This window comes from Pollicipes pollicipes, unplaced genomic scaffold (assembly GCF_011947565.3).
Source record: "Pollicipes pollicipes isolate AB1234 unplaced genomic scaffold, Ppol_2.1 Scaffold_4002;HRSCAF=4701_pilon_pilon_pilon, whole genome shotgun sequence".
Classification (NCBI taxonomy): domain Eukaryota; kingdom Metazoa; phylum Arthropoda; class Thecostraca; order Pollicipedomorpha; family Pollicipedidae; genus Pollicipes; species Pollicipes pollicipes.
This window is the reverse complement of record NW_023596420.1, coordinates 2901593-2926991: the sequence shown is the minus strand read 5'-3', so window position 1 is coordinate 2926991 and position 25399 is coordinate 2901593. Positions and strand designations below refer to the sequence as shown.

Below are 25399 nucleotides of genomic sequence, written 5' to 3'. Positions count from 1 at the left end.
AATTATGTGCCCCGAGCCATCATTAGTTAGAAGCTCTTATACCTAGTCAACGGCCTTCAATATACCAAGAGGCACTGGCGAAGCGACTTTGTAATGTTGCACAACGATGATATTGACTCTACTCAATATTTCTTACTGTGGCCGCTGACATACCAGGCATATGGTCATATTCAAAGGCATAGTCAACGACAGTCAGAGTGACATAGTCACTCTTGGTGATGAGCACAGCTCAAAATATTGGAAACTGTCAATATAACCGTGATTTAACACTATATACGATGTTGTTTAAATAGTGTCTTCCGGTATATTGAAGACCGTTCACACGCGCCCGGGTGGCCGGTTCAATGCTACTCGCTCGGGTGGGGGGTTAATTTGATCCCTCGAAACAAACAACTGGGGTCTAGATATACCATATTCACAGAATAAATTGCTCTGCATATGAACTCACTTTTGTAAAAAAAAATGAGATGCATAGATTATTACCTTTGAGTCAAACAATGTCGAATAAGGTCAAACTCAATGTTGGTCTTCAAGGTGCTCCCATACCTCCTCATACAACTGCTTTAAACCTCTTGCTGAGCCCTAGATAACTGGTTAAAGCAAAAGTCGGTGATGCTTATTTTAGATTGGCGACCTTGTTTGCGCTTAGAAGGTCATGTTGACGAAAAACCTACCAGATTGTTTTCACTTTTCTACGTTAGACGGTACGTTCTCAAAAGCGAAGGGTTGATCTGGGTTTTTTTAGGTCAGTGACCTACTCCGAACTTCAAGCAGGTCAATGAAGATGTCTGTTGCGGTCCCTGTTATCAAAAACTTATAAACGAGCATCAGAAACTACTCCACAAAGCAAGCTTTCCAGTAAACAATAGGTTAGTTTTGACCTCGGCATGATCTTCATCCTGACTCCAGATCAGTTAAATGTGCGGTAATTCTAAATTCAAATATTTCTTTTTGGCATAAGAAATCATCTCAGATATCTAACATTCCGTTGTCGCACTACATTGAGCCACTGCTAAAATTGCCTCCGCTGACAGCCACTGTCTGACGTTAGCCTGCCATGTCACTGACCTTACAAGGTATATCCAATTTTTGAAGACAAAATATCTGCCATTAAATTGCCTACAGTTAGGCATAGTTTGGCGCGGCCGTATGGCGCCGTTCGGAAGTTATTCTGCAAAAACCTTCAGGTAGCAAACTGCTCCTCCTCGCCGCGTGTAGACTTAACGTAAGCGCTTTTAACTCATGATGACGAAAAACCTTGAGCTGATGGCCTTCCTTTCTTATCTCAAGGTCCATGAGCTGATTTAGTGATGGTTTTAGCCTACATAACTTACTGAACTCTAAATCCGACTCAAGCATTTTTGTTGGGGGTCAATTCCAACTAATGCGACTGACGTCCAGTGATTCCGAACTTACGGTGATTCTGGACACAACTGCGACTCGAGCCGGAGCCGACCGCAGACCTGCACTCGGCAACCTTGGTGATTCCGGCCGGCACCAAACTCAGTCGACTCGAGCCGGAGTCGACCGCACGCCTGCACTCAGTAACCTTAATGATTCCAGCCGTGACCAAACTCAGTCGATAAGGCGCCATCGTCGAAAACCTGACCACTGTGCGCCAGACGCGCGTGTTCGCGTTAACGACACTGTGCTTCATCAACCGTTCCAGGACGGTCAGAGTTGACAACTAACTAAGGGAAGGTAAATCTTTCAAGATGCTCCCAGCCCGGTTGTCTTATCTATCCATATATTGCGTCATAGGTTATGAAATGCGTGTTGCTTCCACAACGCTAATATAAAGACGGCTTTACAATGTTGGACGCGTCCAAAAATGAATCGCTCCCCTGTAGCAACAACAGCAAAGGCGTGCGGGCTAAGTACAAGAGACCGAGCTCAGTCAAGTTTTCTACGCTGATAAGTTGACAACGGCTTGTAGAGAGTCAAGCTGAGATGGGGAGCGGCCATGGCACGGCATTAAGCGCCGCGTTAAAGCTACCGACTCAAGTCGTCGCTGAAAGTGGCATTGGTATCTTGGAGTGTTGGGATTACTCCCTTCGTAAGAAACTATTTTTAGCAAGAATTGCACAATTACTGCAGAAAATCCGATCAACTTTGTTTCTGACAAATTACAAATTAGTGACGGCAGAAGCATGTAGATCGCAAAGATAGTCAATTACACCGAAACATCTGAATATCATGTACAATGGTAATGGATGCGAGTGAACGGCATGGCCGAGGCGCCACTAAACCTGAACATCAAAATCCAGGCTTAGCATGGTCCCTCACCTGAGCAATGACAAGGAGATAATTTGAAAACAATGACGATATTGGCACTTTGGTAAAATGCGCACCACTCATCATAAGTGACACTTTATGCTGGTCTATCGAACGATTTGCCTTCTTTTCGGCATGGGCTACAGTGACCTAAGGTCATTCATCCAGACGCGATTCGTTTCTGCAACATGGCGTAACACATACGTGTGATTTATGACTCAGAGCACTCAAAATGATCTGCCGCTCACAAATAACAAGTGCTCACAGATTCATCACAATGTTACAGTTTGACGTGACCTGCAGCGTCATCGGAGACCTTGAGGTCAGCTAAACGGTCTTATGAGTCGTGAGGCCGAAGGCTGTTGATTTTATTTTAAACCGTCATGGTCGGTCTGCCAGGTGGACATATAGGATACAGGCAAGAAAAGCATCACCGTATAATTTTGGGAGGAGCAAGACTACGAGCTAACACCCCAGTGACTGTTCGTGCTTTGGTGTTCACCTGGGTACCCCGTAAGTGGAATCTCCGAGGCGCACATTACACCGCGGTTATATATTTTTGCAACTGGTTCTTTATCGAACGGTATCGTAAAATCTGACTGAGGAGCCATTAAATGATCCATAAACATATTTGCCAGTCAATACCGGCCTGAGAACACCTGGCCACAAGTTTCTATAGCAACTTTTCTCACAAAAGGTACGCTATATATGTAAAAGGTATGTGGCATGTAGTTAAGATATCTTTCCAACTTGTCTGCGATCGCTACAGTTAACAAAAGCCAGTTCAAGTTGGCGTAAACGTCTAGTGCTACGTGAAGCCTTGCAACATATACATGGGTTTGAGTTTGAGTGAAGTTTGAGGAACGTACGTACGCTTGAATTTCCGCAATAACGGAAATTAAAAGTTATTTTGAGTTTAAAGCCATAGGTTTAATGAACCTCAGAAACCAAAAATTCCATCAAAACAACACCCATCTTCAAATACATAAAGGGTTAACATTAACACTTATATAATGTATAATAAATCGCAGGGACAACACACAATCAACAAGCGTTCAGGTGCTATGCTGCCATCATCAAATTCACCAGCGCGGTACAATTCATGTGCGGAAGGTAGCCGTGAGGAGGTGGTCGGGTTTTCACCCGCTGGGGCGTCCTCAGGATGCGGTGAGGAGGTGGTCGGGGTTTTCACCCGCTGGGGCGTCCTCAGGATGCGGTGAGGAGGTGTTCGTTTTTTTAGCTCTCTGGGGCGTCCTCGGGATGCGGTGAGGAGGTGTTCGGTTGTTCGGCCGCTGGTCCGTCCTTAGAGTACCGTGAGGAGATGGTCGGTTTGTTCGGCCGCTGGGCTGTCCTCAGGATGCGGTGAGGAGGTGTTAGGCTTGTTCGGCCGCTGGTCCGTCCTCAGAATACGGTGAGGGGATGGTCGGTTTGTTCAGCCGCTGGGCCGTCCTCAGGATGCGGTGAGGAAGTGTTTAGTTTGTTCGGCCGCTGGTCCGTCCTCAGGATGCGGTGAGGAGGTGTTCGGTTGTTCGGCCGCTGGTCCGTCCTCAGGATGCGGTGAGGAAGTGCTCGGTTTGTTCGGCCACTTGGCCGTCTTCAGGATGCGGTGAGCAAGTGTTCGGTTTGTTCAGCCGCTCGGCCGTCCTCAGGATGAGGTGAGGAAGTGGTCAGTTTGTTTGGCCTTTCGGCCGTCTTCAGGATGCGGTGAGGAAGTAGTCGGTTTGTTCGGCCGCTCGGCCGTCCTCAGGATGCGGTGAGGAAGTAGTCGGTTTGTTCGGCCGCTCGGCCGTCCTCAGGATGCGGTGAGGAAGTGGTCGGTTTGTTCGGCCGCTCGGCCGTCCTCAGGATGCGGTGAGGAAGTAGTCGGCTTGTTCGGCCGCTCGGCCGTCCTCAGGATGCGGTGAGGAAGTGGTCGGTTTGTTCGGCCGTTCGGCCGTCTTCAGGATGCGGTGAGGAAGTGGTCGGTTTGTTCAGCCGCTCGGCCGTCTTCAGGATGCGGTGAGGAAGTGGCCGGAATGCTCAGCCGCTCGGCCGTCCTCAGGATGCGGTGAGGAAAAGGTCGGTCTGTTCAGCCGCTCGGCCGTCCTCAGGATGGCGATCGATCAGCGGACCATTAGTCGGAGAGACATTGACCCCGTCACCGAAGCGCAGGCCGACGGGGCAGCGCCGCGCTTGTCAAGCTGCCAACACCACCGGGACAAGCTCCCCCCCCCCCCTCCCCCTGCCGTCAATGCGTCGATACAATATAAACGAACGCTCCGGTCCACAGCTGGTATAACGTGGAGGAGCGGGCTGACAGACCGTCTGCGACCAGCGGAGACAGGGTCCTGCAGACCGCCGGTACAACGCGGAGGAGCAGGCTGACAAACCGCCTGTGACCAGAGGAGACAGGAGCCTGCAAGCCTCCCGTACAACGCGGAGGAGCGGGCTGACAAACCGCCTGTGACTAGCGGAGACAGGATCCTGCAAGCCGCCGGTTCAACGCGGAGGAACGAGCTGACAAACCGCCTGTGACCAGTGGAGAGGGGGTACTGCGGGACGCTGATACAACGCTGAGGAGGGGCTGACAGATCACCTGAGACCAGCGGAAACCCGCGGGCCACCGGTAAAGCACAGAGGAGGGGGCTGACAGACCGCCTGCGCCCAGCGGAGACAGGGTCCCGCGGGCCGCCGGTACAGCACGGAGGAGGGGGCTGACAGACCGCCTGCGCTCAGCGGAGACAAGGTCCCGTGAGCCGCCGGTACAGCAGAGACGACCGCGCCAACAGAGTGCTGATACAACAGAGGCAAGCCTTCTGGGGCTGACTCGTACAACTGAGGCTACATTCTGACCGCCTTTTTATGAAAAGGAGGCGAACGTTCCAGTCAAACCCTAGCGACTCCCATCCTGGTTCACTTTTGTCACAACTGAGGCTAGGGCCTTGATGTCTGTTTGTAGAACAGAAACAAGCTTCACCGTACACTGCTGTTACAACAATATCAAACGCCCTGGGGCAGGCCGTCGTACAACATAAATGACTTCTGGTCGACGGGTGATCGTCGGAAGTTTGCGTTGTTTCCACATCGGCCGGCACACGTCGGTAACTTGCTACATATCAGCGCGAGCGGACGAACCCCCGAGAGCCGTCGCCGCGTCACAGTCAGGCCCGCGTCCGGCGTCGCCCGTGACGTCGGATCGCCCCCCCCCCCCCCCCTCCCCCCGCCACCGCGACCGCCGCCCACTCACACTTGACGCTGAGGTGGACGGGCCGGCCAGCAGCCTCGCCCTCCGGGTTGGCCGCCCGGCACCGGTACGCGCCGGCCGAGCGGCGGCTCAGGTTGCGGATCACCAGGCTGCGCTCGTTGATGCTGACCATGTCGCTGACGCCGGCGCGCGGGCTCGGCCGCACCGGCCTCTCCTGCCGACACAGACGAAAACGGGGTTCACATGTGTACCGCCACATGTCGGCGCGCGGGGAACAATTACAACGTTTTTATTTAACAGCCAGCCATCGACACGTAAAACTGCGCCAGCAAATAACCCAAAGGTCGCGACCAGCGCTACCCCTGAAGGAACCTGGCGTGGGTGCGAGTTTTTCATGGTAACTTGAGACACAACACTTAAATTGGTCTTTCCATATCTTTCTCTAAAGAGAGTATGTCCTACCAATGGCTGTTACACTTTTCTTCAGATCATCCCCGTGCCATCTGGTGATGAATGCTCGGATGATCCTGCTTCACCTGTCCCACCGGCCTATCGCACCAAGTCACGCCGTCGCACCCACGCTGAGAGCCATCGCTAACAAAAGCACATCTCGCTGGACGGGGGCGGCCGCATCAGCCTCCACCAACTTCCCACTCCCGCCTCGCCTCGAGCGAGCGTTCCGCTCGACGGGGCTGAGTAAGGTACTGCCCACGAGCTCAGACCCCAAGCGGACCCCACCCCTGCCTCTGGCTAATCACGTGAGCGGAACAACAGCTGGATACGACGCGCTTACCGCGCTACATTCTCTGTGAAAGGGAGAGAAGTAGTTGAAAGATGACCAGTGACTGGTGGCATTTGAGTGCTACAGACAGGTTCTTAGTTATCCATTAAGGGCATGTTAAGAGTATGCCAAGCTAGAGCAGGGTTTCATAAGACTGACTGGCTGATCACATGTTTTCGGAGAGGACAAAGACTTCTCGCTTTTTAGGGTGTTTGAGGTGTATCATAAAACAACGTGTACTAGAATGTTTTCAGAGTATTTCCGCCCTCACTGAGAGAGCAAAAGCATAACTCTAGATGACATGCCTCTCTCCAATAGAAGACAAGTTACTTTCATGAATGGAAGTAGCTTGGAGTCAATTTACCATCGCCCTGATTCGCAGTTTTTCATTAAACGGACTGATAGGGGGAGGGAGAGGGGTGATGCGCCCCATCCCCACCTGTTGTTTTCAAACTTAGAAAGATGTAGCCTCGGAAAAGCTAGTGGATTGGTCTCAACGGAATTGCGTGATTAATCATGCACGTCCTTTTGCTGTGTCATTGATTAACACAACTAGTCCAGGTCAAGCGTTTTTTCGTAAAATCGAACCGTTTCAGGTTCACGTGCCAATATTTATGAAACCATGCCACGTCGCAGTGTGACGCTTGCGCACGTGTTCCACGTTTAGTTTTTAGTACATCGATATGTGTTTTGTGACGCACAATGATAACGACGGGGATCCGCATGTGTTTTGTGGCGCACAATGATAGCGACGGGGATCTGCATGTGTTTTGTGACGCACAATGATAGCGACGGGGATCCGCATGTGTTTTGTGGCGCAAAGTGATAGCGACGGGGATCCGCATGTGTTTTGTGGCGCACAGTGATAACGACGGGGATCCGCATGTGTTTTGTGGCGCACAATGATAGCGACGGGGATCCGCATGTGTTTTGTGACGCACAATGATAGCGACGGGGATCCGCATGTGTTTTGTGGCGCACAGGGATAGCGACGGGCCTCCGCACGCGATCGGTGGAATCGTCCGTTGCCGCTCGCCACCCGCGCCGGGCGTGGATTGCCGTGCAGTATTCCTAAAAAACCATCGCTTTTCAGAAACCAGAAACGCCATTGAGATGTTTATCGTGTCAAAGATTCGCAATGAATGCCCCAGAGGCTACCAGAAATTTGGATATGATTGCACGACAGGCCGGAGAGATATCTCGAGAAAACCTTTCGCGTGAGTTGCATCGACTCCCAATCCCCGTCAGGGCGGAGGTATGCTCTCGCCGACTCCCAATCTCCGTCAGGGCGGGGGTATACTCTCGCCGACTCGCAGTCGCCATCAGGGTGAGGAGATACTCTCGCCGACTCGCAGTCGCCATCAGAGCGAGGACATACTCTCGCCCTACGATGCAGGCCGAGACCTCCCCCCGCGGTTTCCCGGAATAATCTATGAATGGTTTAGAGCACAGTGCTGGAATATTGGGCTCCTGCATTGAATCATTTTTAGAGTGTTAGAAGCATTTTAAGGTTTCGACCCCACTGTTCGTGCCTTATGACCTTTTCCCCGGCGTCGCGTTGGTGACATTTCGCTTAGAAAAGGCAAGTAAACCTATTTATCGCGGGAAAGGCATGCCGAAGCGGTTTTCTAGACTCCTTTTCTAATTTTTAACACCCTGTAATGTAAAACTAGCGTCCCGGTTGTTTTTTAAAGAACGGAAATTCAAGGTCATGCTAGGTCAAACTTTTGCTTATATCTTTTCATCAAGTTTTCACTCATGTGGCGTATTTAATCCCTGGTGCAGCTGAAGGGCCATTGAAATAATTACCTTCACGTGTTGAACCTAGAACGACATATTACAAGTCAAATGTATGGATTTTCACTCGTGCTTTTCTCATAGCCTTACACAGGTGTGTAGATTTTATCAGCTTTCGTGATCTCAGGGGGGGGGGGGGGCTCTAAGGCCCCATTCGTAGGGCGAAGGGGAAACATTTCGTAGGATTAAAGTGACAGGCAAAGCATTGCTGGGTTTAGCTCACCAGCCTCATGGTTACGTCGCCTGACATGTGATTCACCGCGAAGTGAAGTGAAGCGATGTGAAGCGGAATGAAGTCGAAGTGTGCGAGGAGCTGAAGTGAATGCGTTGGCGCAGGAAGTGACCCAGCAATACCCACGTGGACGCCTGCGATCACATCATCTAGCATGCCCCACAGTGCGCACCCGACGTGGGGTATAGTCTAAAGACAAGGTCCAAGTACTGCGACGCGAACGCTAGGGAGCAGGTGCGCTTTAAGACTTCTCTCTACACGTCCTGTTGAGGCTGCCTGCCTGAATCATAAAGCGAGGCGGAGAACCACGAGACTGACACGCTGCGCCGGACCGCGGCTACTCACGTCGTGTGACCAGACGACGCTGTAGACGGCCGGGTTGGCCCGGATCAGGCACTCGAAGTAGACGTCGGCACCCTCCTTGATGTCGTCCGGGTCCAGAGCGTAGCCGAGTCTCACGGCCACGATCGGCGCATCTGAGGGGGACGGCACGGTCGGCGTCACCCGCTCTGGCCACCCACGTCACCCATCGCGCCACGACCAGTCAGAGGATGGAGTCTCCGCTGGACCGTGTGCAGCAGTGCATGTTCGCGGATAGCGCTACCGTTTGGAAAAACAGCCTCAGATGGGCTTCTCGACAGCCACCTGATGAAAAATATAATCGTTATCATATTGTTGAAATGTTGGGGGCAAAAAAGTAGCGACAAATAAACGTCTGCTGCAACTGTGTCGGATATTTTGCGTTCGGCAGTCAAATACGCAAAGTGAGGCACGAACCGCTTTCAGAAAAAAACGCGTTTTATTCGAGACTGGCAGCCACAGCCGCTCTGCAGTGAGTGGTCTGAATAGCGACCGAGGTTTCAAGTGGTGCTATTGACTGAGTGCCAAACACATGCTGAGTGTACCCAATCAGCCCCAACACCAGCGAGAAAATGCGCTGAATGTTTGCTGGAAAATTGCAGCTTTAGATATTCATGGCTGGTATTCGACAAGCTTGCTCGAGTTCTCAATGACAATGCTTCCTGCTTTTGCAGTTAAGGTTTTCTCAAAGAATATGTATTTTCAGTGAAGCATATCTGACCAGCCATCTAGACTGACCAGCCGCAGGTGCCGATGTCCATTACTTTGCACTTTGATAGATCGAATAAAGCAGCCACTCCTCCACCAAGGTCGACATAAAGAGGAGACGCAGTCAGGGGCCTCGGAACGCGACAGCACACCTTTGTGTCATCTGCCAACATCTTGACCGCGCTTTGCACTTGATCAGGTGGGCCGTTCACGAAAGCGATGAAGAGCGTTGGTCCCAAAACTGACCCTTGTGGGATGCCGCTGATGACATCGACCGAATCCGACCTCCAGCCCAGGACTCGTACTCTCTGCCTCCTGTGAGTTAGGAAGGCCCTGATCTAACGCAGCAAGTTGCCTCGCGTACCGTACGCATGGAGCTTAGAGAGCAGTCGGTTCTCGGGTAGAGAGTCGAATGCTTTATAGAAGTTGAGGTACGCTACGTCCACCGGCACCCCGTCCCAACCGCGGAGCTTCAATCTGTCATGACTTCTAATAGCTGGGTGTTACAGAAACGCTTCGGGAGGAATCTTTGTTGGGCTACATGAAGGAGTCCGATCTCCGTTAAGTGTTTCATTAGTGCGTCTTTGACAAAAATTCAAGCGCATTGGAGGAAACAGCAGTAAAGCCCACTGGGCAACAGCTCGCTGGGGACTTTCAGTTCCCTATTTTAAAGATCGGGACTGCCTCACCTTCCCTCCACTTTTGGGAAGCCATTCGGATGTCAACAATCCTTGTTTTTCTTCTTTTGTGGTCACATCGAAGCTCAACGGCCATCGACAGAGTATCCTCACCCTCTCTCGCAGAAATCAAGAAAATACAGTGTGTTCTAGAATGTGTTTCACGTATCTGGGACCGTTTCACGTGCTCATTAATTATTCACTTGCAGACAATACGAAAGAAAATGCCTATTGCTCCCCGCCGAAAAAAAGCGCAACAATCACAGGGGTCGCAGGAGGCTGTGCCTGGTAACTTTTGAGCGCGTTTTTTGTGTTCTTTTACTGCACACAGTACAATTCAAGTAGAACACATCCGGTGGAACCAGCTGAGACCTCCAGGCACACTCCTCGTACCGTTACGCCTCTCGCTTGTAAGCTGATTGGCAAACAAGAGTAAGTTTGCGACCGGGTCAGGAACATCCTAGAGATCGATAAATTTCGAAGCAGTCAGCATGTAAAACACCATACCGTCCATAAACTGCCGCATTTAGCGCTGCCTCGCAGAAAATAGCATCTACATAGAAAGTTCCGTGCTTCAGCGCCCACCCACACAAAAAAGCCGACCCCTGCGAGACGGCCATTATAAAGTTTCTAGTATGCAAACAGGCGGGACAAACGGTCGCCGAGGGGCTGAGATGAGCGATCGCACTCGGGGGCGCGGCGCGCTCCTGAGCCCGGACCGGTCTCGCGCCCAATCGGAGTAATGGCGCGAACGCGGCGCCGGCCCGGCCACCGTCGCCGGAGGCGCGCATGGCAAGATGGAGATGGATATGTCTCGTTACAATGCCTCGGGGCCCAGATGGGTGAGCGCGCGGCTCTGCGGCGGTGACCGGGAAGGCTCCAAAAGAGAGCTTCCGGGGAGAGGAGGGGGCTGTCTAGTGTCTAAACCGGGAGCGGCAGCGTCCTGGCTATCCAACACACTCCAAAACCACCACGGCGCCAGCTGCGGGCGTGGGTAGCACACTTGGAATCGTTATGAAATCGAGAGTCTACAAGACCATAGTTTTGGGGTGTGGAATCGTGCTTCAGGTGTAGACGCATGTTACCAGGAGGAGATTGGCGAATCGTTACCACCTTTTTCGCAGTTAACAGAGATGAGCTAACAGCTTGCAAATGTCTGAAATGAGCCACATAAAAAGGGCATCGATTCGGAAGACAGACCATGCAAATAACACTGTGATAGTGTTCTATCCAGCTAGAGAGTAAACCACAGCTGGACATTGCCGGCATATCGCTGTAGGTGGTAGCGACAGCTAAACCAGCTCTATTGATTCCGGATCTAGTCGTCATTTCTACTTTGTCACGCTATATCAGCTTAAGGAAACCGACATTACGCATAATTCTGTGAATACTGCAAGACATACAGCATCGTCCCTCCGTAGCAGTGGATACTTTCCAGCACATTTAGGTAACATGCACGGATCCCATCGATAGATTACAAATGTCACCAAAGCACTTGATGAAAGGCTCCGGATCCGGGAACATTGATTGAAGACGCGTTTCTGATAATGATCATTGATCGGTGTCCATAGATAATCGGGCAATGTTCATTGATCAACGGCGTTAGTGCCGCACAGTAAAGCGTGTTTGACAGGAAACTCTATCCCAACACCATTTTAGCAACAATTTGTGCGGTAAACTGAGTGTGAAATGAAACATGTGGGCGTCGTTGCAATTTTATGATATTAGCAACACATTGCAATCGCTATCATGTGTGTTGGCACCTATCGTATGATGCCAGCTCGCAGCATTACACGATATGTGCCCTGGTGAATAATGCGTAGATAATGTGATTGAGATATGTCCCCTCGCTGCATAATGTGTAGGCACGCATCGCCACAACGTTTACCTTGTAAGCAGAGGACGTCAGACCACGTAAGCCGGCGGTCGTTCTCTACTTACACCTGACGTTGAGCAGCCTCTTATCCTCGATCGTACCGCCGGAGACTAAGCTGTTCTCCGCCCTGCACGTGATCTCCCGGCCGTTGTCGGTGGGGCGCGGCTTGAAGGGCAGCGTGCTGCTGGTGATGTTGCCCAGTCCGGACTCCTGCCGAGAGAGAGTGATACGTTGACATGTCATGCACCAAGAGCTAGGGAGTGAATAAACAGTCATATCATATACTGGTTATGCATTCTGAAGGTGTCAAGGGACATGACGCAACAATAACATTGACGATGTTTTGTCCGGCAAAGTCGTCACCAAAGCACGCGCGTCCAAGAACGAATGACCGGTTTAATTGATCCTCCGACCTACTTATTTGAGGGATGGTTCGATTTTCGTTTCGATCTTTCCCTTCAAATGCAATAGGACGAACCACGGTTGATATCGCATAAGCCTAGAACGAGCTGACGCCCAAGTGGCAGAGGGACAGAAACAGCTTGATGTTTATAAGTCAACTACTCGAATCCAGCTCAACAGTTTCCAACGTGGCAACGTGAGTCGGGAATCATTTATCATTAATATCAAACAAAGCAATCACCATTTAATCATTCCAATATCAAACAAAGCAATCACCGATTCGACAAATAATCCTCGATTGCTGCTTTGCAAAGTCTGCTGTGAATCCATTGAACCGCACGGGATGGACTTCCTGTCAAGTACCGCGACAAAATTCGAGTGGATGACAATGTGCGGAGGTATTTCGACATCGCCCTGCAAAACTACGTGTTTCACGCCAGGAAACAACAGCCAGTTTATGAACTTCGACCGCAACACCATGAAAGTTTTGAAAGCAATCCTTTTTTAAATTCTCAATTTCAACCAACTCTATTTTGTGCCAGCATGTGAGACACGCTAGGTATTGTTTAAACTAAGTACGTTTATGAAGCACTGGCTGAGCAATGTAAAACTAAATCAGGTCGGATTTACACCCACACTCCCCTAGCCCATTTATTACAAACATAATTATCTCATAATGCAGCTCAGAGGGCAAGCACAATGGAAACGATTCTTGGGAAATATGTGTGCTGCAAATCTAGAAAAGATTGATTGAAAACGAAAAGCAAACAAAGGAAAATACGTCACGTCAAAAAATATGTGTGGTGCGCATCAGACTCTTCTACTTAGCTCCAAAAACACTGTACTCTTAAGACTATGAGCATAATTGCGGGCGTCAGTAATACGCACTGAGCAAACGCCCAGCAGTACAAATGGCCCCAGTTATGGCATGAGCAGCAATAACCAGCCTCTGGGCGACGGCATTACTGGCGCGTGCAGGTCGGCCCCGTGGCCCGCTCACCGTCCGACCGCCGTCCAGCGCGGCGCCGTCCATCCACCAGGAGAGGTTAGCCGGCGGCCGCGAGCCGTACGCCTGGCACACCAGCTCGTACGACTGGCCGGCCAGCGTGGCCGCGCGGGCCGAGCCCAGAATGGTGACGCTCAGGGGCCGAACTGGAACAGCGTCGGGCGTCGGTCAAGGCCGACCGCTGTCGGTCACCGCCGCCGGCCGGCCAGCGGCCGCTGTCGGTCACCGCCGCCGGCCGGTCAGCGGCCACTGTCGGTCATCACCGCCGGCCGGTCAGAGACCGCTGTCGGTCATCACCGCCGGCCGGTCAGAGACCGCTGTCGGTCATCACTGCCGACCGGTCAGCGGCCGCTGTCGGTCACCGCCGCCGGCCGGTCAGGGGTCACTGTCGGTCACCGTCGCCGGGCGGTCAGGGGCCGCTGTCGGTCACCGCCGCCGGCCGGTCGGGGTCACTGTCGGTCACCACCGCCGGCCGGTCGGGGGTCACTGTCGGTCACCGCCGCCGGCCGGTCGGGAGTCACTGTCGGTCACCGCCGCCGGCCGGTCGGGGATCACTGTCGGTCACCGCCGCCGGCCGGTCAGGTGCCGAGCGGCCGACGGCGCGGTGTGAACAACGCGGCGAAGACAGTCAGACAGGGTGTCCTCGCAGGGTGGTAGAGAGCATCGGTGAACAGCGAGTACCGAACAGAACAGATTATGCTGCGACTGGTTTGACGGTGGCAACGCCAACTTTCGTTGCAATTAGCGTCATTTTAACATTTCGCCGTTGAAAGACGCTCATTTCGGAAGCTTTGCCACACCAACTTTCCTCAGCACTCTCCAGCTATGTGGGATCTCTTCTGCGCAACATGGTGAGGGAAAAGCACGGAATTCGACGGTTTGCTTTGCTTGTTCTTTCCACTTGAGTATATATATATATATATATATATATATATATATATATATATATATATATATAATAGTGAACGATCCCAGCTGTGCACGCGGTCAGCGTCCTCTGCCCTGCACAACACTCTGACACAGCTTCAGTGACCTGAGTATTCGAAGAGCCGGCAAGGCGACGCAATTCCTCGCGCGCCAGCCCGCCACCCATAGCGTCGCACGTGTGTTCCGCTGAGCCGTGCCCGCGACTCTTCACAGGTCGATTCAACGGAACCGTAAACAAATACCGGCAAGCATCAACACACCAAGCTTGAAAAACAGTGACTCAGCGCGAGGGGCAAAGCACACCACCCAAAAGCTCATAGCTACTTAAAGCGAGCATTGTTTACCCGCAGTCACACGAATCCCTGATGATCGTGACTCTAGAGCATTTCACCACGACTCACTTCGCAGCAAAACTTTGTCCGGTAATCGTGCCCCGTCGGCTAGCAGCTCCGCACCGACGCGTCACGACTCTCGCTTCTCACTGCACGTGTTACGCTCATTTGGGCGCGGCCGCGGCCGTGACGCGCTAATTCCGGCGTCGCGTGTTTGTGCGCCAAACTATGCGGTCACAGGAGAACAAACGACCGCCCGCCTCAACTGCAATAACAATGCGGGACGCGACTGCCAAATCACGACCGGCGATCGACGCCGGCCGGTCGCGCTGGAGCGGCGCTGCGGCGGCGGGCGCGCCGTCGGGAATCGGCCGCCGACGCAGTGGCGCTGCCTACCAATGAGCAGGCGCGGTTACAGGCAAACCCGGGCCGGCCGGTGACGGCGTCGTCCGGTGACTAACCGACGGACGTGGCTTACAGGCGCTGTTACCACTGAGCCCAGACCGGCTGGTGACAGCGACGTCCGGTGACTAACCGACGAACGTGGCTTACAGGCGCTGTTACCACTGAGCCCGGACCGGCTGGTGACGGCGTCGTCCGGTGACTAACCGACGGGCGTGGCTTACAGGCGCTGTTACCACTGAGCCCAGGCCGGCTGGTGACAGCGACGTCCGGTGACTAACCGACGAACGTGGCTTACAGGCGCTGTTACCACTGAGCCCAGGCCGGCTGGTGGCGGTGACATCCGGTGACTAACCGACGGACGCGGCTTGCAGGCGTTGTTACCACTGAGCCCAAGCCGGCTAGTGACAGCGACGTCCGGTGACTGACCGACGGACGGGGCTTACAGGCGCTGTTACCACTGAGCCCAGGCCGGCTGGTGGCAGCGTCGTCCGGTGACTAACCGACGCATGCGGCTTACAGGCGCTGTTACCACTGAGCCCAGACCGGCTGGTGACGGCGATGTCCGGTGACTAGCCGACGGACGTGGCTGACAGGCGCTGTTACCACTGAGCCCAGACCGGCTGGTGACGGCGATGTCCGGTGACTTACCGGCGGACGCGGCTTACGGTTCGAAGATACCCTTTGTGTAATCCTGTTATCACGCTGAGACGCCATCAAACATGTGGTGGGCAAAAAGTCGTCAACGTTGACTCATAACACGGACACTTATTTTTGCCTTGGCGCCGGAAGGTGTGGTGCTTCATGCTTATGTTGTCTTTAACGACTCACAGTGCGTACGTTATGTCAATGTGACGTAGAGCAGCAGGGGCTGTCCGAAAGGGCGATGTTCCAAATGTATGACTAGCTATGGTTTACGCCATAACAATTGTCTAACCTAAGCTTATGTCGTCAACGTGTGATGTATGGTATTGTTATTTCGACATGATATGTGATGGCCTCTGCTTTCAAACATGATGGTTGTTATATCATTTCAGAATGTACCAGCAATCACGCAGTCAAACGCTGCCTAATGGGGATAGTCCGTGTTCGTCTCAGGACCAAAAGACGTGCAGGTGAGCGTTATCATCATCATAAAGTTAAGACGACAACGTTTGGTGACGCACCATTGCTCTCGTCGATGTCTCTTCAACACTTCATTTCAGTGATGTCGTAGCAGCTTGACCGTGGCTTCATGGTCCGTGGCCTCTTTAAGACAAAATGCATCCCCCATGTGTGGCTCGTCTCAGCGAATAAACATACCGGATGACGTCCGGGATTTTCGTGACGTGCCGCCACATAGTGCCCTTTCCGATGTGTGACGTCATCAAGAGCCGGACCACTCACAGTACATGCTGATATGTTACGTCATTACGGGCCTGACCACTCAGTAAATGTCGATATGTGACGTCATTACGGGCCGGACCACTCACAGTACATGTCGATATGTGACGTCATCATTGGCCGGACCACTCACAGTACATGTCGAGGACGACCTGGGTGGTGACCGGTCGGCTGATGTTGTTATTGGTCGCCGAGCAGACCAGCCGGGTGTGCAGGTCCTCGCGACCCAGAGGAGCCAGTCGCAGCACGTTGATGACCTGGCCTGACCCGTCCGGTCCGTCCGAGTCGTCCAATAGGAGGTCGTCACGGGACCACGTGACCCGTGGCTCCGGGCGACCTGCAAACAGGCACGTTAACGTTATCATGAGCAACACGCAAACCGTCCTTCGCTCCCGCAACTCACTTAAGCAGACAATGGACTCGTGGTCGCTGTGCGGCACGCGTGCGAGGTCCGGTTGCCAGGAGCAGTGCTGGTGTAACTAGTCAGTGACGGCCTGCGGACAATAGACCAAGAGGGCTACGCTGGGGTGGAGACACGTGTGCGGTACTTTGAAATATTTGGATAAAACCTGCCAGCTGGTTTGAAATTGCCCTGCAGTGGTGGTAAGGACGGAATTCAGCAAATAGTACTGCGTGACCAACATATCTCCAGAATACATCCGTAAACCGGGCGACAAAACGCCATTAACGCCGCCATCACCCCAACGCCGACTTCATCGTAACACAAGCACCATCTAGGCCTCACCGCGCACACAATCAACGCAAAACCAGCACACCCTCGACTCTGAGCCCACGCGGCCGTCGCCAGACACCGGGCCGACCGCAGCCCGATCATGGCCACGCCCCGAGCTCGGAGCCCACGCGGCCGTCGCCAGACACCGGGCCGACCACAGCCCGATCATGACCACGCCCCGAGCTCGGAGCCCACGCGGCCGTCGCCAGACACCGGGCCGACCGCAGTCCCGATCATGGCCACGCTCCGAGCTCGGAGCCCACGCGGCCGTCGCCAGACACCGGGCCGACCGCAGTCCGATCATGACCACGCCCCGAGCTCGGAGCCCACGCGGCCGTCGCCAGACACCGGGCCGACCGCAGTCCGATCATGGCCACGCTCCGAGCTCGGAGCCCACGCGGCCGTCGCCAGACACCGGGCCGACCACAGCCCGATCATGACCACGCTCCGAGCTCGGAGCCCACGCGGCCGTCGCCAGACACCGGGGCGACCGCAGCCCGATCATGACCACGCCCCGAGCTCGGAGCCCACGCGGCCGCCGCCAGACACCGGGGCGACCGCAGCCCGATCATGGCCACGCCCCGAGCTCGGAGCCCACGCGGCCGTCGCCAGACACCGGGGCGACCGCAGCCCGATCATGGCCACGCCCCGAGCTCGGAGCCCACGCGGCCGTCGCCAGACACCGGGCCGACCACAGCCCGATCATGACCACGCCCCGAGCTCGGAGCCCACGCGGCCGTCGCCAGACACCGGGGCGACCGCAGCCCGATCATGGCCACGCCCCGAGCTCGGAGCCCACGCGGCCGCCGCCAGACACCGAGCCGACCACAGCCCGATCATGACCACGCCCCGAGCTCGGAGCCCACGCGGCCACCGTCAGACACCGGGCCGACCACAGCCCGATCATGGCCACGCCCCGAGCTCGGAGCCCACGCGGCCGCCGTCAGACACCGGGCCGACCGCAGCCCGATCATGGCCACGCCCCGAGCTCGGCCGGCGTCGGTGCGAATTACGACGGCCGCTCCCAGGGGTCGTCGCCGGATGAATAATTCTGCGGTCGCAGGCGCGGCCGGCGACGGCCTTCAGAAACTTGCGACGCACCGGCCGTTGGCGGCTGACCCCGGAGAACGCCACCGAACGGTGACCTTTGACACGGCCGTGCTTGACGCGGCGGCTAATTTTGGTGGGTCGCACGATGGGTCATCTCCCGCCCGCAGAAGGGCGTCGGACAGACGGGCGGCGACCGGGGGGCGGGTGGGGGAGATGTAAGACGGAGCATAGATAAGGGATGGGCTGGGACGGTGTTCACGCCGGCGCGACCACGACTGCTGACGTCACCGGCGGGTGACGTCAGTGTGACGTGACGAGCGACGCTCGCACCACCAGCGTCACACGTCACCACCGATCGACGTCACGTGACGTCACGTGACGTCATGTGGCGTGCGGTTTCGTGTGTAGTTCTGCGGTCAAGAGTGTCGTTAGAACACGGTCGCACGTCTAGCGGAGATTGACGGCGGACCTGATGGCGCTGGTCATAATGCTCAGTGCGGCTGGTGTTTCAATACTCCGACGCCGTGTATTGAGGGGAGCTGCCATCGCCTGCTGTCGTCACTGATCTCCCAGATATGTCTGGATTGATGTTCCACTCCATGAGCTGTCTATAACGATGCTCCAGTAGCCGGGATCACCGGTACGTAGCCTCCCAAGTCAAAACCCCCTAAATCAACCGAACAACTCTACCCGATCGCTCGTGAGCTGAGATCGCAAGAAGCCCCGGGAACTGCTTCATGAAGCGTGTGCTATAGGACCAAACGGACGTTTAACGTCTACTTTTCGTGAAATATTGCGATTAACTTGGCATCTTAATTGTTTGGCAACGAACATTTTGAGACTGTTTGTCCATACCATTATGATCAATAACAGAGCGCAAAGTGGCAACATTGGCAGTTGTTCAAAGCATGTCACTTGGCATGCCCAATTCCGTTTCTGACGATAGCCTGGTAATGACCCTGACTTTTTCATAGCGACAACCGGCTGACAAGTAACGCGTACTTCGACGCGATCGCAGATGATCGTCGCCCCCACCAGTCTCAGGCCCCACTTTCGGTCTTCCCTCCCCCCTACCCTCCCCTCTGGCTGCCCCCACACCGGGAGCGGTGGCGCGCAGCAGGACGACGCCTTCCACATACACTACTCGGGGCACTCAGCGATTCCAGCGGCTCCAGGCGGTTTGATAAAAGCGGCCCGACACTTAGCGGGGTGTGGAGAGCCGCTGCACGGCACACCAGTCCGTTTTACGCAGTCGGCGCGGTCGTTGCCCGTAATTTGATGTCGGTGTTCCATTTGGCGACGTTGGCGGACGGTTCTGCGTGTTGTGGGGATCAGAGCGTCACGTCAGAGAGTAACAGACCGGACAGAGGGCTGTGAGCAGTCGGGCCGAGTCCAAATGGGACTGCTGACTGTCCATGTCGAAGGATGTTATTGGCTTAATGTCCGGCAATGGTAAGAAATGACCGACAATAAGGTGACGCGGGCAGCCATTAGTCGGACGTGCCCGCGTCATGGGTCATTTCGACCAACAGAAGACGGGTAAATGGGGGAGCCTGTAATTGCTACGTTACGCATGAAGTTGCCGAGGAGAGAAGCCGTGTGCCCCATCGGCAAATAGCCACGCCAGCGCGCTCATTCAGCCGTCGTCGCGCGGAAAATTGTGCTGCGTATTGTTGGTGCTCTTGAAGAGACGGCTGAGCATCAGCGGCCAGCTCACCTCCACGAGAGAGGCACGTCAGCTCCAGCGGGTCTCCCTCTTGCAGCGGCCCCACCAGGCCCGACACCGGACGACCATTGTAGAGGATCACCGGTCGGTCGGGCGGCACTGCCGGGCAGCAGCGTTCAGTGACACGCCAACACGAGCACACAGTAGCTTTGACATGCGATATTCAGGCTACCGTGTATACATGCTACTGTATATGCAAATACCTGCAGTCGCTTCTGATGCAAAAAGAAATGCTAGCAAAATTGGCGCACATGGAGCACTTGCAGTCGTGTCAACAGACACCACAAAGCCGCAACATAATTAGCTAATTACCATGTCTCCCACCTCTACCTGTTTCATCACAGATCAAAATCTTTGTATCACTGAATCGAGGAGTTTCACAGCGTGATACACATTACACTTCGCTGGTGCTCATTACATGTGTAGAAACCCGCGGTGCTCAGGCAACAGTACAATTTCAGGCCAATACCCGAGCGCGACCCATCCATTGCCGCCAGCGGAGCCTGGTGCGACCAATCCATTCGCAGAGGATGATCTGGCAACACCTGAGGGGGTCTGCTACCGACAGTAATCTATGGTGCCGCTTAACATAATTCCTGAACATAATTCATGTCAACAGTTCCGCTATGTTCGTGTGTAGTCCAATAAATGTCCAGCCGCTGGCCCCGGTGAATGAAAGTGTGTTTTGCTTGCTAATTTACAGAGCACAGTTGTAAAATCGATGCCGTATCACAACCCTTGTACAACACTCACGCTGACCTCACACTTACACGGCTACTGACGCTGGACAGTGAGCATCAACAAAACGGCCGGTTCGTCCGCTGCTGCTGTTCCACGACATCCCAGGCTTGATTTCACTCCCCGACCTGGAGAGTTCGGGGACACGCGACCTCGCTGGCGTAGGCCTGCGCCCAGCGGGCACAAAATCGGGAGGTGAAGCACTCACTGATGACGGTGAGGTTGACCCGCTGGTTGCGGGTCGGACTGAAGGTGAAGTCGACCCTGCAGCGGTACAGGGCGGCGTCCGCGGGCCGCACCGCCGCCAGCCGCAGCGCCGGCGGCCGAGCCCGGCTGACGAAGGTGGCGCGCGAGTCCGACCCGGCCGACTGCCCCGAAAACGACAGGCCTCCGCGAGCGTCGAAACTGCGGCAGACGGTGGCGGTGGCGGCTCAGCTAGGACAGCGGACAGTGGACAGAGTTCACCGCTGTTGCCCGGTGAACAACAGCGCACGGCGAACAGCGCACGGCAGATGGTGAACTGCAACAGCGGACAGCCAAAGCAGACATCAACCGGTGAACATCATCAACAGCTGACCGCAGACAGCACACGGCAGACGGTAAACAGCAACAGCGGACAGCGGACAGCGGACAGAAAACAGCAGACAGCAGACAGCAGACGGCAAACGGTGAACAGCAACAGTGGACAGCGGACAGCAGACGGCGAGCAGTTGACAACTGACAGTGCCATGTCGGAAAAGGCAAATCCCACTATCACGAAGTACCTATAGGCAGCAGAAAACCTTTGTAATGGCATGAGCGGCCAACCGTCACGATTCAGAGCTTTGAATGCGCTTGCTGTGATGACAAAAAACGAAGAGTATGTGGATCGGGAACATTGTTAATACGCTAGCTACGTTCACTGTGAGTCCGTTCCCTGCCAATATAGCTGTGTCCGCACGGACCTCCCCGCCTCCTGAAGAAGCGCGCGGTCAGCGGCGGCTGCCTCACCTGTACGTGGGCTTGCCCTGGCTGTCTTGTACCAGAGCACCAGCACCGCCCGGTCCTCCGGGTCGACGGTGGTGGTGTCACAGGGCAGGTCCACCCGGCGGCCGGCCACGCCCACCACGTGCGTCACGCGACCTGCCAAAAATGCTTGCCGGTCAGCCTCGCGGCTCGTTCCCCGGCGGATAGTGGGGGGGGGGGGGGGGGGGGGGGGGGCGGGGGGAAGGGGCACTGAGGTAGACGCGAACAGAACCGCTCGCTGCTGATACCGGTCTCAAATCACGGCCGCCGAAGTCTGTGCCGCGTGAACACTTTTCAGGCTATGGACTGTTTGTAATTGCAGTACACAACTAAATGGATAGCTTTTATACATCAAAAAAGATATTCTCCTCAAGGGCAGTTGGGCGTGAGAACATACCGATGCATATCATTCGCCAGTGCTTTCCCGTCCCAGGACCTCATTTGCTATGGCCAATTCATGCATAATCTCGAGTGTGTTCCTCACTGTTTAAGGAAGCTTGCGACCGTCGCTCCCCTTCGTAAAAGAGGATGTCGCGATGAGCCCAGTAATTTTCGACCCACCTCCATCTTGTCGGTGGTATCCAAGCTTTGTGGAAAAAACTGTGTGCTCTGAACTGTCCTCATATCTCACCGCATTCAGTATGCTCGCGCAATCACAGTACTCACACCGGCAAAACCATTTGACGGAAGACACCGTGGTCGACGCTGTCCAGTGGATCGCGCACCGAATGGACGGTAAAGACGTTGTTGCCGTTGCGTGAATTGACTCAAGTCGCGCCTTTAGCAGGGTTAACCATCGTGTCCTGACCAAGTTAAATGATACGGAATCGACCCCGTATGGTTCGAGAGCTACTTGACTGACCGGCGGCAGGTGGTGGGAGGGTGGTTCCCTATATCTGCGCTGTTCCACGGTGTCCCCCAGCTATCCCCAGTCGGCCAAATACTCTCAGCATCTTAACAACCTTTTTCCTTTCATAGGAAGAGCACACGTCCAAACAGACCCGAAAAGTGTAATTCCACGCTTTCTGTTTGCACAGCTCTAGACACCAGGTCAGGTCCACGGCTCGATGATCCCAGTATAACGCGACGTTTTCTAAACGCGCTGTACTGCCTCTCAGTCTGGGGCAGGGCTGCTGCGTGTAATATGCACAGGCTGCAGCAAATGGCGAACTTCGGGGCCGAGCCTGTCTCGGGGGCGCGTGTTTATGGTCGTATCTCACTGACCGTCGAGCTGCTTGGATTGGTGCGGTTTGCGTGACCTTGTCAGCCATTGTGCCAGCATCGGAGAGTTCAGGGCTCTGAGTGATCCGCGTGCTCCTGAGGTATTCCGCTCGTTGTTCACCACACGTGCTGCTGCGTCACAGCGCAACAGGCGGCGGCGGCAGGCATGCTACAGCTGCCAGCTCTTCGTCTGCCATTGTCTCTCCGCGTGAGTTCATTCCGCGCGCAGCCTCACCATGGAGCTAGGCGCCCAGCAAAAGCGTTGGCAAAGAAGGGGGGGTGGGTGGGGGCACAGAGTTGACTAAGGCCCTTCTTATAATAAAGCGCCCCATTAAAAAATTGCGGGATATAAGTCCATTTGTTAACGAAGCGCGATGCCTGATTTTCTAGTCAATAAACTGAAGAAGTATGTCTCAGAGGACTGCACGAAATAGATAAGCGATGCTCTTCATTTTACGATGGTCAACTGGACACTTGTAGACTGATAAACTGAGATGCTTTATCAGAATTTGTATCTGGGCTGTTCAAATGTACGAAGGACCCCGGGGATATAGATCGGAATGGGTCAACAATTTGTGGCAGCATTGCTAAAGCATGTTTGTCTGGAAATTATCAACATTCGTTCAGAATCAATAAGTGATACAAATTACGTCACGTGGTTTTAAGCGTGCGCGCTTCCAAATCTTAGCAACAAAAACACCGACGCCAGGCATTGCAGCCTCCATGGGTTGTGCAGCGTCGGCCCCGCGGTTAACACAGAACCGCTGCCGCCGGGTGGACGAGAATGATGACGCATTCAAAAGACGTATCCTTAAACGCTTTATGACATCAAATCGTACGTTTATAAGGTAGTCCGGGCACATCTTTCACCTGTGCGATTTTAGATTGATGATAGGAGCGGGACTGGCCTTTACAGCCCCGCGAAGTAGTGCTGGAATCCGGTGGTGGAGCTGGAAGAGTGAAGATAACATTTCTATTCTTCGTGTGCTGTTACCGTTACTCTGTCCAGAGAACAACCTTAAAGTTGCAAAAACGATGCGCTCAGACTGATCTTTAAAAATTGCGAATTCATGTTGAAAGACATTCGGAACCATCATTTTACGGCGGTCATTCTCGCGCGCACGACTCCCGCCCGCCTGATGTTACTTGCAGTGGCCAACGGTGTTCGGTTTTATAGAAGCTGCTACCCCAGGCCATCGCCGCACTTTCTCACGAGATTGCGGCCGCACAGGCTCAAACCTTTTGATGTAGCTTGTTTCACAAGTCGATTCTGTAAAAGATTAAACGTTCTCAGACAAACACTGGGATGACGTTGTTCGTTTTTGAACTCGTTTTGCCCCTCAGTTAAACACTTATAAGCCCAGTATTTGTTTCCGAGAAAGGGTTTGTAAAGTGTGTAAGCACTAGCGGCTCATTATTGTTCCCGATCCAGGACTGAAAGGCCAACCCGTCCCACCGCAGGATGTCCTCCGGCTGTCATTCTGGCGACACGGGACGGAACCCCCTGGCCAATACGGAGGTCTTTAGAGGGATGCATCATATCAAATTTGTCCTCTCCCTGACGCGGGAGGCCTTCTGACCCGCGCAGTTGACCCCGGATCGACGCAGGAGCCCTCACTGGTGCAACAACACCCCTGATCGCTGCAGATGGTCCACTAACTACCACATAGACCTCCCGCCGGCTTGACGGGCCCTGGAAATGGGTTGATGGCCCAGCGTTCGCTACTGAGAATCCTCACTGGCGCAGGACGCTTCCATTGTCTCAAGGTCAACAGTCATCATAAGTTCTCATGTTTTCTTTCATTGTCGGAGGGTCCCGACCAACGCAAGCGCGATGTAGTTGGAGGCTCGTCCCCGTGTGCGCGTGTAAATCGCTGGCTCCGGCTTTCTACCTGCCTGGAAACGGGCCCTCAGGCCCAGGCCGGCACGGAGCCGACTGTGGGTTACTGATGGTTGTCTGACCGACATATAGGCCCTTATCGATTCAGGGGGCGCACTTCCCCCTGTGCCCCTTCCCTTTGCTTGCTCTCCTGCCTTGGACTGTCTGCTGCAGGCTATCGCTAACTCTTGGACAATGCATCAATTCTTCAGCAAGCTCGGCTTGTGCTGAGAAATGTTATACCGTACGGTGTGTTACGATTTTTTAACGATACTTTTTAAATATCTTTTCATAATGTTTTGCTCTCTGTGTAATGCTTCATATTGTAAATTCCTTAATAAATTGACTTGACTGACACAGTGCGGAAGTGGTGCATTTTCAAGTGAAAGATTCCACTGACTTATTGATGCGAAAATCCATGGGCAAATAAACGCTCGTCAGACCTCCCAATGGGCAAATTGTATACGGATTCAGAAGCCAATATACAGCACACCTGTATGCCCGCTGCTACGTCCTGGTTTCTTCCGTGTTCCACATACAAGGCTACACGGAGAGCGTTACCGACACGGAAGAGTGTTGGGCGAGCCGCGGCACGACGCTGTTCCGCCAGTGGCAGCTGTCCCCCGGTACAGTATACCACCGCAGGCGTCACCACCGTGGGGGGACGTCTGTATTCTCACCGCTTCGGCTTGTTGCAGTTTGGAAG

General features: G+C 54.1%; 1 protein-coding gene across 1 annotated transcript in view; it reads right to left on the bottom strand.

Moving 5' to 3' along the window:
• Positions 1 to 22003, bottom strand: part of LOC119093390 (nephrin) — a 34515-nt gene extending 12512 nt beyond the window's left edge. The window contains exons 1-9 of the mRNA XM_037216346.1: positions 21991 to 22003; positions 21579 to 21710; positions 20797 to 20877; positions 19842 to 19949; positions 16475 to 16678; positions 13292 to 13443; positions 11955 to 12099; positions 8614 to 8744; positions 5501 to 5672 (exon numbers count right to left, since the gene is read on the bottom strand). Of these exons, the coding sequence (XP_037072241.1) occupies positions 5501 to 5672; positions 8614 to 8744; positions 11955 to 12099; positions 13292 to 13443; positions 16475 to 16678; positions 19842 to 19949; positions 20797 to 20877; positions 21579 to 21710; positions 21991 to 22003 (1138 nt within the window). The remainder of the gene's footprint in view (positions 1 to 5500; positions 5673 to 8613; positions 8745 to 11954; positions 12100 to 13291; positions 13444 to 16474; positions 16679 to 19841; positions 19950 to 20796; positions 20878 to 21578; positions 21711 to 21990) is intronic.
• Between the last annotated feature and the right edge of the window lie 3396 nt (positions 22004 to 25399).